This window comes from Tenrec ecaudatus, chromosome 6 (genome assembly GCF_050624435.1).
Source record: "Tenrec ecaudatus isolate mTenEca1 chromosome 6, mTenEca1.hap1, whole genome shotgun sequence".
Classification (NCBI taxonomy): domain Eukaryota; kingdom Metazoa; phylum Chordata; class Mammalia; order Afrosoricida; family Tenrecidae; genus Tenrec; species Tenrec ecaudatus.
The window spans coordinates 151,954,863-151,968,572 of record NC_134535.1 but is presented as its reverse complement, the minus strand read 5'-3'; the positions used below and the strand labels follow the sequence as shown (position 1 = coordinate 151,968,572).

Genomic DNA, 13,710 nt, shown 5'->3' with positions numbered 1-13,710 from the left:
GGGCCGCCTCAGGCTTCCCTTCGTGTTTGAGGAGTTGAAGATGTTGCGGGTCATAGGGAAAGGGTTCTACTCTGTCCTGAAGGCCACTACGAGTTAGAAACGACTCAACAGCGCACACTAACAACCACAGGTTTTTCAGAAGAAGGTTCTAATTTTGAATCGACGTACCCATCATAGAAAATAAAAGTAACTTTAAAATAGCACATTAGTATAATATACCGAGGAGCCCTGGAAACTTTGTGGGCTATGTGTTAGGCTGCAGACCACAAAGTTGGCAGTTTGAAACCAGCTGCTCTGCTGGAGAGAGGTTATGCTTTGCCGCCCCATAAAGCGTTACAGTCTTAGAAGCCCACGGGGGCAGCTCTACTGTGTCCTTTAGGGTCCCTGAGTTGGAATGTGTGATGGTGTAAAAATAGAGTGTTTTGATTTTCAAAATATATTTTGATGAGCAGGAGGTGTCTAATAAAGCTAGAATACTTAGGGAAGTAAAAACCAACCCGAGCTTCCTTTGTAGAACACCACAAGGATTTTTAGGGAGTTGAAGATGCTTAGTGTTCATGGGAAAAGTAATAGGACATGGCCTGAGGCTTTTCTAATGAGCTCATATATTTTGTCTACTTCCTTAAAATTTCAGCAAGCCTTCAACGCCACGGCCGTCGTGAGGCATATGAGAAAGCTCCACCTCGGCAGCAGCCTGGACAACTCCAATGCAAGCGTTCCCAGCAGCCTCAGTTTGGCCAGCCAAAAAGACTGTGCGTATGTAGCAAAAACATCACTTCCCCGGCATCGGAGAACATTGTGGGCTTGGGATGGAGGGAAACGATCATTTGCTGAGTGAGCCATTCGATTGTCATCCCCTCCGACATTCACAACAACCTTGGATGGGGGTATTGGTCCTAACATTGACAGATGAGAAGTCTGTGCACAGCCAGGTCTGGATAAGGCCCAAGTGCTTTTTGCTAGCCCCAGGTCTCCCTGACCTCCTCGCCCCCGGCCATTGACTTCTCACTGGTCAATCACTCTTAGGGCCTGAAGTCAGGGTAGCAAGGACTCAGGACAGGCTGGCTGCATCGACTTCTAATCTATATATTTGAAGACGTTGGCAATAATTTGAGCCGATTGATTTAAAATACACTGGCTGTGCAGTTAAGGAACCGGCATACTCATTCACTATCCTTCACCTTTGCATCGAATATCACATTCCCAGAGACACACACGCTTCATATCCTCCCATGTCCCTCTCTCTCTAGATTTATCTCAGTGCCATATTCGGCCATTCCAAGGGACTCCTCTCCACTTTAGACGTGCTGCCTGCATCTTCTCCCAGCAGCCCTCCTTCCCGCCCACTGGGCGGGGCTTCAGCTTTCCCCCACTGTATACAGATTCCCAGGGATGCTCCCAAAAAGCATCATTGACCAAGTTCTTTAAAGCAACAGAAACGTAGTCTCTCTTGAGTCTACATGCATGTCTAACTGGAGCATGTACGGTAGAACTGGGGTCATGATAGTGGGGGGAGGGATGTATCATTAAAGAACTAGAGGAAAGTTGCATGTTTTGTCAGTGCTATACTGCTCCCTGGCTGACTCGAGACTCTTAACTTCCCTTTCTCCAATGGTGCAGGTGGTGGTTTTGAACTGCTGTCCTTGCAATTAGTAACCTAGCACTAACCACTATGCTACCAGAACTCTTGAGCGACCTCTGGATGGAGGCGAATCTCCAACCTTCCAGTTAGAGAGGTTCAGCATCTAGTATAGTACTAGTTCCTCAATAAATGGGGCTTACTGCAGGAGGGTGACTTGTGGACCATGTATTTTGCACCTACAAAACAGTTATAACAGACAAAGGAGATGATGATCGGACTTAAGAACAGAGCACCCGGGACACAAATGTTCAGTGTTTTCCTCTGCGCGGCTCGCGCAGTTCCTTCACAGACAGCCTCACACGGAGGTGGATTTGCTGAGGAGAAATGCACTTTCTCACAGCTCTGTAGGCCGGAACTCCCAGTTCAGGGCATCAGAAGTACCCCCCTCTCTCCTGGCTCTCCAACACTCTCGTCTCTTTCCGCACCCACGCCCTGAGAATTGCTTGGCCTTCCTTGCTTGCTTCTAGGTACTTCCTCCTCCGTCACTGTCTGTTGCCGCCCTCCTTCCAAATGTCCTCATCAATATAAACATATGACAAAGCCCCTAGTGCCCACAGGATCATATTTACAGGTACATACTTGGGTTAGGATTTGAACCTAACTTTTGGGGGTGGGGGAGATACAATTGAACCCAGCAGAGTAGGGAAACATTGAGTCAATCAGGTGACATTTGGGCCCCTCCCAAACCCAGCCCATCTGCCACCCTTGCACTGGGAAGGGAATTGGGTTTATTCTGGGTGCGTGAAAGCCTTTCTGGTGCTTTGACACTCCTCCCAACCCCCACCTCACCCCCTGTGTTCTCTTCCAGGCCTGGCTTCCTCCACCCTCTGTAGTTTCATCTCCTCCTCGTCCGGGGTCTCAGGAGTTGGAGCCGAGAGGAGACCGAGGCCCACCACTGTGACCACAGTGCATTCTGGCAGCAAGTGACTGGCTCTGGAGGTGGGGTCCAGGGGGCAGGTCCCCAAGGGGTGGGACCCTGGGGGTGAAGCCTCAGGAGGGGCAGGGGAAAGGGTGCCCCCAGGGCTGCCGGTGCCAAGAGCCCCTCCAGAGAGATCTCACCTTGCATGGTGCACCTTCCTGCACAGGACTGGAAGACAGAAGATTTTTTATGGCCATATTTTATACTGCAATTCTGAAGTGTTCATTTCTCACAAACTGTACTGACTCAAGGGGAGCGGATTGAATAGGATCTGGTGCTGTACATATGAACTTGCAAAGCTCTAACAGAACCGACCTTCTTCTTCTGGTCCTCGCGCCAGCGCCCTGTCATTTCCCACTCTTCTCAGTGTAGGGCACCATCTATCTGCATTGTATTTTTTTTCCTTCATAACAACAACAGCAAAGGTTTCAACTGGATTATTTAAATATTGGTCAATATTGTGCATTAGGCTTTTTCTTTGCTTTAATTTTCTTCAGAAGTGTGTCCTTTCTAGTTACATGGCATCTATCTTTCGTTCTTCAATAAGTAGAGATTTATGTTGTCCCCTTCAAAGGTTCTTGGCCCCTCTCAGGGGAGGACGGAAAGGGATTTCAGATGCTCCATCTGTCTCTGAGGCTAAGGGTGCAGTTCATGTGACACTCTTTCTCTTTTTCTCCCCTTTCTTGGGAGACCCTGCTCTAGGAAAACAGGGTGGGGCTCTGTTGTAGCAAGAAGTCTTTGCAGGGGGAGGTACCCCCCAAAGCCTTCCTCACAGCACCCCCATAAGACAAGAGACCTGAGTGGCCGCAGTTATCAGTGGTCAGAAGCAAGCCTGTCCCCCCCCCCCCCCCCGCCCAGAGCCAGGCTAAACTTCACAGGCTGACCTTATAGCAAAGGAGACACCCACAAAGCAAAGCTTCCAGAGCCACCTGGGCCAAAGGGACGGCTGCCATTGTGTTCCTAGGGACCTTCCCTCTCAGCCCCCATTTCTCCTGAGGGAGTACCACGGACGGGAGCTCTTCTCTCAGGCTACGCAGTCTTCAAACTAACCTCTCTTTCTCGCTTTGTGAAAACGCGTTTCTAACCTAACAAAATTGCCTCCAACTCGCACACGTTTTCAATTGTGTTTTATTTTCCCCCTCCAAGCATTGGTTCCATTGTTAATGTACATGCTGGGGGGGGGGATGGCTTTGTAAGAGAATCCATTGATCTGTGGTGATGAGGGCAGGCCGTCTTGCAAGCAAGCAGGATGTAGGGCCCCTCCGAGATGGCAGAGTGCACCCAAGACAGGCCCCATGGGGCCAGAAGCTAGTCGGGGAGCAGGGAAACCTTAAACCAAAGGCCTGGGGTGGAAGAATCTCGAACCAGCCGGTTTGCTCCGGACTGAAGGATTGGCCACAATAGACTCATTGCTAAAACCTGAAGCGTCCCCCACAAATCATTCCAGGTCACGGATAATACAGCTACTTGCCTAGGAGGCTTCCACGCTGAGCTTTGTCAAACCAAACAGGTGGCTCCAGGTGCCACCTTGGCAAAAGCCCTCCCTCCACTCCTAAGCCCTCCCAGCTTCCTCTGGACACCCCCCCCCCCTCCACCCTGCCCATCCGACCCATAAGCCAGGAGCCTGATGAGGGTCTCAGGATCCCTGCTGGATGCTGCTCTTTGGTGTCCGGGCTGCGTTCCCTGACTGTGCCCTTCTCCTTCTGTATCACTTCTGCCCCTTTGTGGATGCCCAGGTTTGGCAGTGCTCTTCCCACCCCCTACGCCCAGTGGTCTGAGGTTCAGCAGCTATAATGCAGACGATGGCGACAGTACTAGTGTGGGTGAGTGCAGTGTAGAGCCATGCAGCTGGTCCACGCCTGCGTTAGAGGCACACCGTCGCTTGGCAGGAGTCGGGCTTGCAGTTTACCACACACCCACAGAGAGGGAAAGGCAAGCTATGACCCTGGAAGATGTATAAAATGCCTGGAGCCAATGATGAAGTGACAACAGGCATCACCAAAGTTGGGTAGGCAACAACCCCTCATGTCCAGAAAGACAACGGCATAAATATTATAAAGAATATTGGGGAAATAATCAAGAAAGTGGCAGAATCTCTCCAGGAGGTGCATTAAAATGCCCCCGACTAACAAGTGTAATGGGAAAACATTCATGCTCATAAAGTATAATGTGGCGGGGCGGGGTGTGTGTGTGTCATAAATAGTCTTACAAGGCGTGATGATTTATCTGAATGTGCCCCTGAAAAGGCATCAGTGTTGTGTGCTATACACCCTCGTTTGCATTTAGAAAGCACCATAGGAAGCCAAATTCTATTACTGGTGAGGAAAATATTTTGTGGAGCTAATGTACAGGGTGCATGCTATGTGCATTCATTGAAAGGATGCCTTTCCTGCAAAGCACAGAGCAGGGGTGATGTGCTCCCTAGCAGTGAGACCTTTTAGCAGTGAGAGGTCAGTCCTTGGCCATGCTCCAGTGCACCATCATGCATTGGCCTCTGTAGTACAGTAGCAGCAGACAGAGTACTGGCTTCAGACTGCTAGGAGACACTATATCTGATGACAAAACAGAAGGAGAGCCCAGCATGCTCTTTCATTGAGACCTGGCAAAGGGGATGGCAGAGACCTTGAACCCTAACTGATGTCAAGTTCAACAGATGCTAGCAGACCATTTAACTAGGTACCATCAGGCTAGACTGGCCTTTGAAGCCAATGAGTTGGCTAAGCTCAGGGTAGACTGACCACGGGCATCTTTCCTAACCCCAGACCCCGCACCAGGTCTCTTCACCTTTTCAAAGCAAGGAACTTTTTTGCCCCCTCCCTTGAGGATTAAATTTGGAAACAGTGTTCCATAGAGTTCTCGGTGGCCATTTGGAAGTACATCCCCAGGCCTTCATCTGAGGGGCCTCTGGGCAAACTCAAAGCTCCAACTTGTCAGTCGCAGCCCAGCACATTCCCCGCATGCACACCTAGGGGTGTGCATCTGACCCTGGACGTCCCTTGAGAAAAGAGGAGGCTTCCCAGCTGGATAAATGGCAGATAACCCCAGGAGTGCACATGGCCTTTGCAGTGGCTGAAGGGTGGCACTCTCAACCTCTTACGTCCCCTGGCGCTACAGAACAAAAAGGATAATCTATTTTTAAAGAAAATAATGATACAGAAATCCCCTCCCCCCCCCCCAAAAAAATAGGCATGATCTAATGTTCTTGACCTTGGCAGTCATTCTGGTCAGTTCTGAAGCCTCCCCACAGGACAGGGCCCAGCCATAACCTGGCACCGGAGACACTTTGAGAGCATCCCCAGGAGCTCGTCCAGATTCGGGTGCAGGGGACTCAGCATTTGTCGTAGAGCAAAAGAAGATGCACCGTGTTGACCTGTAGAAATCAAATCGGTGGCCGTCCAATCCAAGGGTTTTGCGGCATTGAGCACAGACTCGGTTGACCTACTCAACATTCATCCATCCTGTCTCTTTTGTCTACCTTCGTGTCCAGCCAAGGATGGACTGTGGGTGTTGGAGAGTGAGTCTTCTTTAGAACAAAGGCCCAGATTCCCAGAGATGCAAGGGAGAGTCCAGACCACCCTCTCCTAAAAAGGAGTTTGACCTCCTCTCTCATGCATGACAGTCTAGTCTGATGAGCCCACTGGGACTGGATGCTCATGAACAGTTGTAAACAGAAAATTCATCCCTCTGTGAGGCACAGTCAGTGTCTGATGGCTTTGGGCATCACCGACCCTTGTCCACCCTGAGCCTAGGCCATTTTCGACTCCCCGCATTGGGGAAGCCACACAGGAACACTGCTCCAGGGCAGAAGGCCTCTTGGTTTCCCCAGCAGCGTGCCCTCCTTGGCACGACTCACCAGTGCTCCACGAGAATTCCTTTGGAATCTGTGAGCAGAAGGCAAGGGCGGGCCAAGGGCCGCTCCTCCAGTCCCCACAAAGAAATCAGACGGACTCTTTCCCAAGTTTGCAAAATCACTTCTGGCGACAGAAATGAAGGTCCTCTGATCCCACCCATGCATGGCACCTTTGCATGTTACTGACCGGCATTACTTCCACTGCTGCCTACGGACACTCGGAAAAGCCTGCCTTTTCCCGAAACACATTCCAGACCACACACTGTTCAGTTGGTTTCCAAAATTTAAAAAAAATGTATATATCTGTATGTAATACACCACTCTTTCAGGGGGCACCTGGTCCTGGATTGGGGCTGGAAGTATACCAAACATTCGAGATAGGTAGGAGAAAAGATCCTCTAAAGCTCTAAATATTCAGAATGGAAACGGTTGAGATAGTAACACTGAATTGGGAAAATAGATTCCTTTTTTTTTTTTACATAAAGGAATTAGTTTCTAGAAAGTTCCATGGAAATCAGTAGGTGGATGAGTGAGCTGGAAACATCATGGACTGTGGGCAGCAGGCAGTTCTGAGGGAGAGGAGAGAATACGGTCCAGGCCCACGCTGGTTCACCAGGGCTCCCCTCTTTCCCCCCTCCCCCCACTGTATCCTGCCCATCATTGTCTACAGCTTGTTCCTGAACGGGCGCATCTGGGCATGCGCAGGAGCCCAGCCCTGTGATGCAGGTGTCCCTGCCGGCGGGTGTAGGCCGGCCTCTCCCTGCGCACAGCATCAGCAGCCGCTGCACCACTGAGCATCGGGGCAAGGAATCTGCTGTTCCCAGGCCCCCTGCCACCTGCGTCCAAAAGCAGCCCCGCTTGTGGCTCGGGGGGGGGGGGGCTCCACTTCAGCCAACCCAGAGGCTGCCCATGTGGCTGCCCAGCCCTCAGCATGTGGCTGCCCAGCCCGGTTTTGTGGACAAAAGTAAACCGTGGAATGGCTTCGGTTTCTGTATCTTCCTGTACACCCAAGGGACAAACAGCCCGCCCACCCTTTGTTCTAGTGCCGCTTCCGCGTTTGCCCATATAGGCTTTCAACTGTTTGTTGTTGTTGTCTCCGGGGGCCTTCTCATCGGGTTCTGGTGTCTTCTGACTCTTTACCATATGATTTTACAAACAGGTGATTTTATCTTCTAATAGACAGAATAAAAGAAAAGGAAAGGGTCTGTGGGAGGCTCTAGTGGTAGAGTTCAGGCATCCCTAAGGCTCAGCACCCTCAAACAGTACGTGCTTCTTCAAGGAAAAAACTGGGAAGACTGAGCTGCCTGGCCTCCGGGGAGCCCTGCACTTGGGGAGCAGAGCTGACAGCCAGACAGAGAGGGTGCTAAAGAAGGGCCAGGAACCAGCTCAAAGGTTCTCCTTGTGGGCACAGCACTGAAGCCACGGGCACCGAGGCTTTTTAGAAGTGGCACAAGATACTGTCTAACTGACAGCCAATGTGACACCAGCGTGGCAGCAGGCTCTTTTTGTATGTGGTGTGTTTCAGAGAACGTTGATCTGCCCCATGGTCTGATTGGGCGATGTAACAGGTACAATCTGTCCAGAGTCCCAAGGAACCATTTCTAAATTGGCTTCAGTCACTGCACATAAAGTAATGGTCCCCCCTTTCTTCCCCCATGCCCCCCAAACAGTGAGCATGTTTTACAAAAGCTTACAGCGTTGAACCCAGGAATGTCCCTATGTCTGCTATTACCAGGCTTGCGACTGGTCTGATTGTTCCCATAAAAACATGCTTGGCCCAAAGAAGGGAAGCTGTGCATTTATTCCATGCATGTAATAAACTTGTGCAAGCAATTTAACCCCCATAGGTTTGAGACACTGCAAAATTGTTAATGGGCCTATTTAGCAAATGATTCTCTGCCTTGACAATCATGTACACATATCAAGATTTCTATCATAATGATAATGAGATGGATGACTTCTTGTTTTCCTCCAATAAAGACAATTAATCACCTTCAGATGTGCGTGGGTTCTTTCATCCGTGAAGAACGGGGGTGAGGGTGGGGGAGTGGGGGAGGGTTTCACTGTCTCCATTTTCCTTCCTGTCTCAGACGTTTGTGTTTGAAGGAAGGAGTCAGAGGCGAGATCCCGGAAACAAACCACTGCCATCAAGTGGATTCCCATTCAAGGGATCCCCAAGGGGGGCCAAGCAACCCCGTGCTCCAGAGAGTTTTCGGTGACTGGTGTTTGGGAAATTGATCTCCGGGTCTTTCTTTCCAGGAACCTCTGAGTGTAGTCCAGCTTCCAACCTTTGGGCTAGCACCCAAGCATATCCCCCCCCACCCTCCACTCCAAGGACCAAGGCATTCATCCAATCTCCCTAAAGAGTTCTTATCGTCTACCCAGTAAGGCAGAAGTGGCAGGGCTGGGCGGTAGAGGGAGACCGAAAAGGCTCATCTGGGTTTGGGGGTTTGTAGCGGGTGCCCAGGTTCAGTGCACTGGGCAGGAAATCTCTCCCATTAATCTTTCAGAAGGTAGACCAGGTTACTCATCATCAATCCAATTCAACTCACAAGGACCCCAGAGCAGTACTGGTCCTGTAGGTTTGGACATTTTTAATGGAGCAGAAAACTTCAACTTTTCTCCCATAGAGAGGCTGGTGGGTTTGAACTACTGACCTTGTGTATCCCGCTATACCATTGAGGCTCAGAACTGCTGTTGGTAGGAAAAGCCCGCAAAGACTGCTAAGAAGCACTTCATGAGTAGGGGGCAAAGGGCATTGCCAGGGTTGGGTGGGCACCTACCTACAACACTTCCATTCCCTCGGTGCCTAAAGTCAGCTCTCTCTCCAAAGAGAAGGCTCGCTGCTATCTTATTTTTCTGGTACTGGTAGGGGTTAAATGAAGGAGTTCAAATTGAGATCCTGCAACTCTCATGTTTCTTGCTTAGAAAATAGATTGTAAAAGTTGGGTCGGATGACAATTCCTCCAACCTAAACAGTAAGTGGTGTGTAATGGAATTAAACCAAATTGGTCATATATTATATACATGTAGAATGAACACATCCCACACAGCCAGAATCAAATGCAAAAAGCATGGGCCTTAATGGAAAAAGTGATAGTGTATCTCTCTGGTGTCTACTCTCTTTTTAATTGGTTCTTGGTGCTATGAGCCCAAAGTCCAGCTCGGAGGTATATCAGGACAGAGTCTCCTTTGGTGGGTGAATAGGTACATGGTTGGTGGAAATTATTTTGAGGGAACGAAATCCAGTAGCTGCCTTTACTTCCCAGTGCTACTGTAACAGAACGTGAGCAAGTGACCTTTAAAAAGAAATTTCACTAAGAGAAGGTTGAGGTGAAGGGTCATTACCAGGGGAGATTTGGGCCTCTTCCAGCATCCGTAGTTCAGGGCTCCTCAGTCCCCTGGAAGGAGCCATGTGTGCGTATGCTTCTGTGTGTAAGTTGCTCAGAGGTGATGAGGGTTAGGATCCCCGCCAACACCCTATTCCTAGATAAGGTTGTACCTCCCAGGGTTAGGATTCCGGCACACATGGGGAGGGGAAGGCACAAGACAACCCCAAACAGTGACCTAGCTATCTTTGACAACCTCATGTGTGGGGTTCTACTGACCAGAAAGCACTCCAACCAACCACGATGGGAAATTCAGTCAAAAAAATGCATGGAAGAATAAAATGAACCCCAATATAAAAAAGAACCCCAAGCTCAATGCCATCAAGTCAATCCCAACTCTTTTTTTTAAATCATGTTATTGGGGGCTTGTATGACTCATCATAATCCATACATCTATCCACTGTGTCGAGCACATTTGTACATTTGTTGCCATCATCATTCTCAAAACATTTTCTTTCTACTTGAGCCCTTGGTATCAGCTCTTCATTTCTCCCCTCCCTCCTTCACAAACCCTTGATAATGTCTTACACTGTCCAATGTCTCCCTTCACCACTTTACTGTTGTCTGTCCCTCAGGGAGGGGGTTATATGTAGATCATTGTGATCAGATCGTCCTTTCTCCCCCACCTTGCCTTCACACTCCTGGTGTCACGACTATCATTATTGGTCCTGAAGGGTTTATCTGTCCTGGATTCCCTGTGTTTTCAGCTCCTACCTGTACCAGTGTACACCTCTGGCCTAGTCAGATCTGTAAGGTAGAATTGGGATCATGATAGTGGTGGGGAAGGGGTGCATTAAAGAACTAGAGGAAAGTTGTATGTTTCAACAGTGCTATATTGCACTGTGACTGGCTAATCTCCTCCCTGTGACCCTTCTGTAAGGGGATTGCCCAGTTGCCTACAGATGGGCTTCGGGTCTCCACTCTGCACTCTCCCTGTGTTAGTCTGGGTAAACTAGGGAAACAAATCCACAGAAACTCATATATATATGATAGAGTTTTATATAAAGGGTAAGTGTACATTAAGAACACATCTCAACCCAGTGCTGTCCAAGCCCATAAGTTCAACATTAGCCCATATGTCCAACACCAATCTACAAAGTCCTCCTCAATCTCACAAAAGACACACAATGTTGCTGACTGCAGGAGAAAAACCAAATCAGTGAGCGTGTAAGCATCTCTGTGCTGGCAGGGTTCTCCACACGGGTGCTCCAGCACCCAGGGCTGCATCAGAGTAGGTCCATTTGGCTTCTCAGGAATGTCTTTCAGGAAGTGAGCCTTGCCAGCCGAAGCAGAGAACTGACTAAGGCAGCTGCACCCTGGTCCAACCATCTGAAAGCAAGACACCGGAGAACTGGAAAGGCGAGGCTCACTGAACCATTTATCTCTCCACTCTTCAATTAATCTCACATGTGTTTATCGGCCAGGTTGGCACAATAAACCTTAACTATCTCACCGCCCCCATTCACAATGATATGACTTTTTTGTTCTTTGATGCCTGATCCCTGATCTTATGGATACCTCGTGATCACACAGGCTGGTGTGCTTCTTCCATGTGGGTTTTGTTGCTTCTCAACTAGATAGCCACTTGTTTATCTTCAAGCCTTTAAGACCCCCCAAACATTATATCTTTTGATAGCTGGGCACCATCAGCTTTCTTAACCACATTTGCTTATGCACCCACTTTGTCTTAGGCGATTATGTCAGGAAAGTGAGCATCATGGAATGCCAATTTATTAGAACAAAGTGTTCCTGCTTTGACCGAGTACTCTTAATGACCCTATAGGACAGGATAGAACTGCCCTTGTGGGCATTTACTCTTTATGGGTGTAGAAAGCTTCATCGTTCTCCCCTGGAGTGACTGGTGGTTTCAAACTCTTGACCCTATTATTAGCAGCACACCCACTATGACACCAGGGCTCCTTTAACCCTCATAGAAGGCTGGCCTTTCCTAGGGCCTGAGAACCGACACATTTAAGTTCAGACTTTTCCTGACTTGATGTCACACTGCCCAGACCAGCCCCTCTGCCCTTCAGACACTTTTGCTCAAACTCCATGTGCCCCTCCCCCCAAATAGTCAACTTGCATAGAGGTGTTCACTCCAAATTTTCAACATATGTCAAATTTTCCACATACCTACTATATGGTCTCCTGAATATCTGTCGATGACCAGATCACCTTGAACATCAAGTTCCTCAGTAAAGGACTACAAGGCTTAGGCTCATGTCGCCGTGTGCAGCAACAGGACTGAGCCATTCCTGCACGTCCAGGCAGACAGCAGGACCAGCAAAAAGAGGAGACAAGCCACGTGGACCCTGGCTCTCAAAGCCCCAGAGGAGGATGGCCACAACACAAAACTGTTCTTTAGGGGAAAGTTCCCCAGCAGAGCCTCTGAAATGCAGATGCACTTCAAGCCACCTGGCCAGGCCAATCGTGTTCTCAAGAGTGTGCACCTACCTGGCTTGTGCCAGTGCTGTCTCCTTTGAGAAACAAATAAGATCTCTGCTCAGCAATCCCTGTTTCGCATGCAGGGCTGCAAAACCCACGCTGAGCCCCCAGAATACACTCTCTCCCAAGAGCACCACAACTGCAGTCTCTTCACGAATGTGTGCACATGAACACACACACACACACACACATCATGCAAGTGTTTCCATCCCAGGGAGCACAACGGACTATTTTCTGGTCTCCTATGTGCCAAGCCATACTCAAGAGAAAGGTGCTCTTTTCTCTTCCCAATTCATACAAAGGTACCAGCTCCAGGTCTGTAGCTGGTGTGTGCCCAGTGCGCCTGGAGCTTTCAACTACAAACTATGGGGCAAATACACCTTTCACCTGGTTTTCCAGACTGGAGGAAGAAGGCGGAGAGCTCAGCATCAAGGCCCAGGCCCCAGCGGGGCTTCCCTTGCTCTTTGTTCAGGAGGGTGAGAACATTGACCTTCAAAGCTACCATGAAGGGGTGGGTACATACGGGAGCACTTCACAGATCTTAAGGCATGACAGCTGCCAGAAAAATGGGCGAGGCTCCCTCATCTCCTTCACCGATGAAGAGGCTCAAGAATGGACCCTTCACTCAGGTCTATTGGCCGCAGTGAACTTACGGGCTCTCAGAGTCCACAGCCTGACCTATCCCCTCTATTGGTCCCCACCAAAGACTAGAACCGACACAGTTGTAGCTTTTGTTCATTCGTTCACTCAACAGTTCTTGGGCACCTGCTATCCTCGCGCTGACTCACGCTGAGCCTCTACACTCAGAGGCTGCAGGAAGAAGGGGGCTTGTGAGCAGACCCTGGAGGAAGGGTGGAGTTTGAACAGGAAGAGCCTCATAAGAACTGAGCAAGTGTCTGGAGGCTGGCGACACAGACTGCAGGTGACATAGCACATATTTCATGGGGCAGGCACGTGAAGGGTGGGCAACAGTGGTGAGAGACAGAAAGGTGGACTAGAAGGACCATGTTATTACGTCATCCATCAGTAACTAGTAATAATGCGCGTATTGGCCACACACTGTGTTACATATGTGTGAAATACAACACATGCGATGTCTCATTAAATCCTCACATGAGCCTTGCAAGAAAGAGGCTCTGGGGGTCCTGATGGTTCAGAGGGGCTCCCTGATTTACCCAAGGTTGGCTTTAAGTGTGAGCAGTCTCCAAACGCATCCAGAGCCACACCAAACAAAGACTTCAAAAAAAACACTGCCTCATGTAATGTGGTGGGGTCAAAGGACTCCACGCTATGCAAGGTAACCCTGATTGATTGACTAGAGAACCTTTGAAGGTTATGGAGACAAGGAGCAATATGATTGATTCCATTTCCATTTGAAAGTCCACCATGAAAGCCCAGCTCCAGGAGGCATTTCTTACCTTCGGATAGCTCCGTCTGGCTCCACAGCTGGTCTCGGGGCCAGAGC

General features: G+C 49.5%; 1 protein-coding gene across 3 annotated transcripts in view; it reads left to right on the top strand.

Moving 5' to 3' along the window:
* The window catches only part of CAMK1D (calcium/calmodulin dependent protein kinase ID), a 475,430-nt gene extending 467,035 nt beyond the window's left edge, over positions 1-8,395 (top strand). For 2 of the 3 annotated variants that reach the window (XM_075552372.1, XM_075552371.1), the window contains 2 exons: positions 635-752; positions 2,451-8,395. In XM_075552372.1, the coding sequence (XP_075408487.1) occupies positions 635-752; positions 2,451-2,569 (237 nt within the window). In that variant the 3' untranslated portion in view covers positions 2,570-8,395. Of the gene's footprint in view, positions 1-634; positions 757-2,450 lie in introns of all 3 variants that reach the window. The other variant, XM_075552373.1, reaches the window with a different exon arrangement.
* The last annotated feature ends 5,315 nt before the right edge of the window (positions 8,396-13,710 follow it).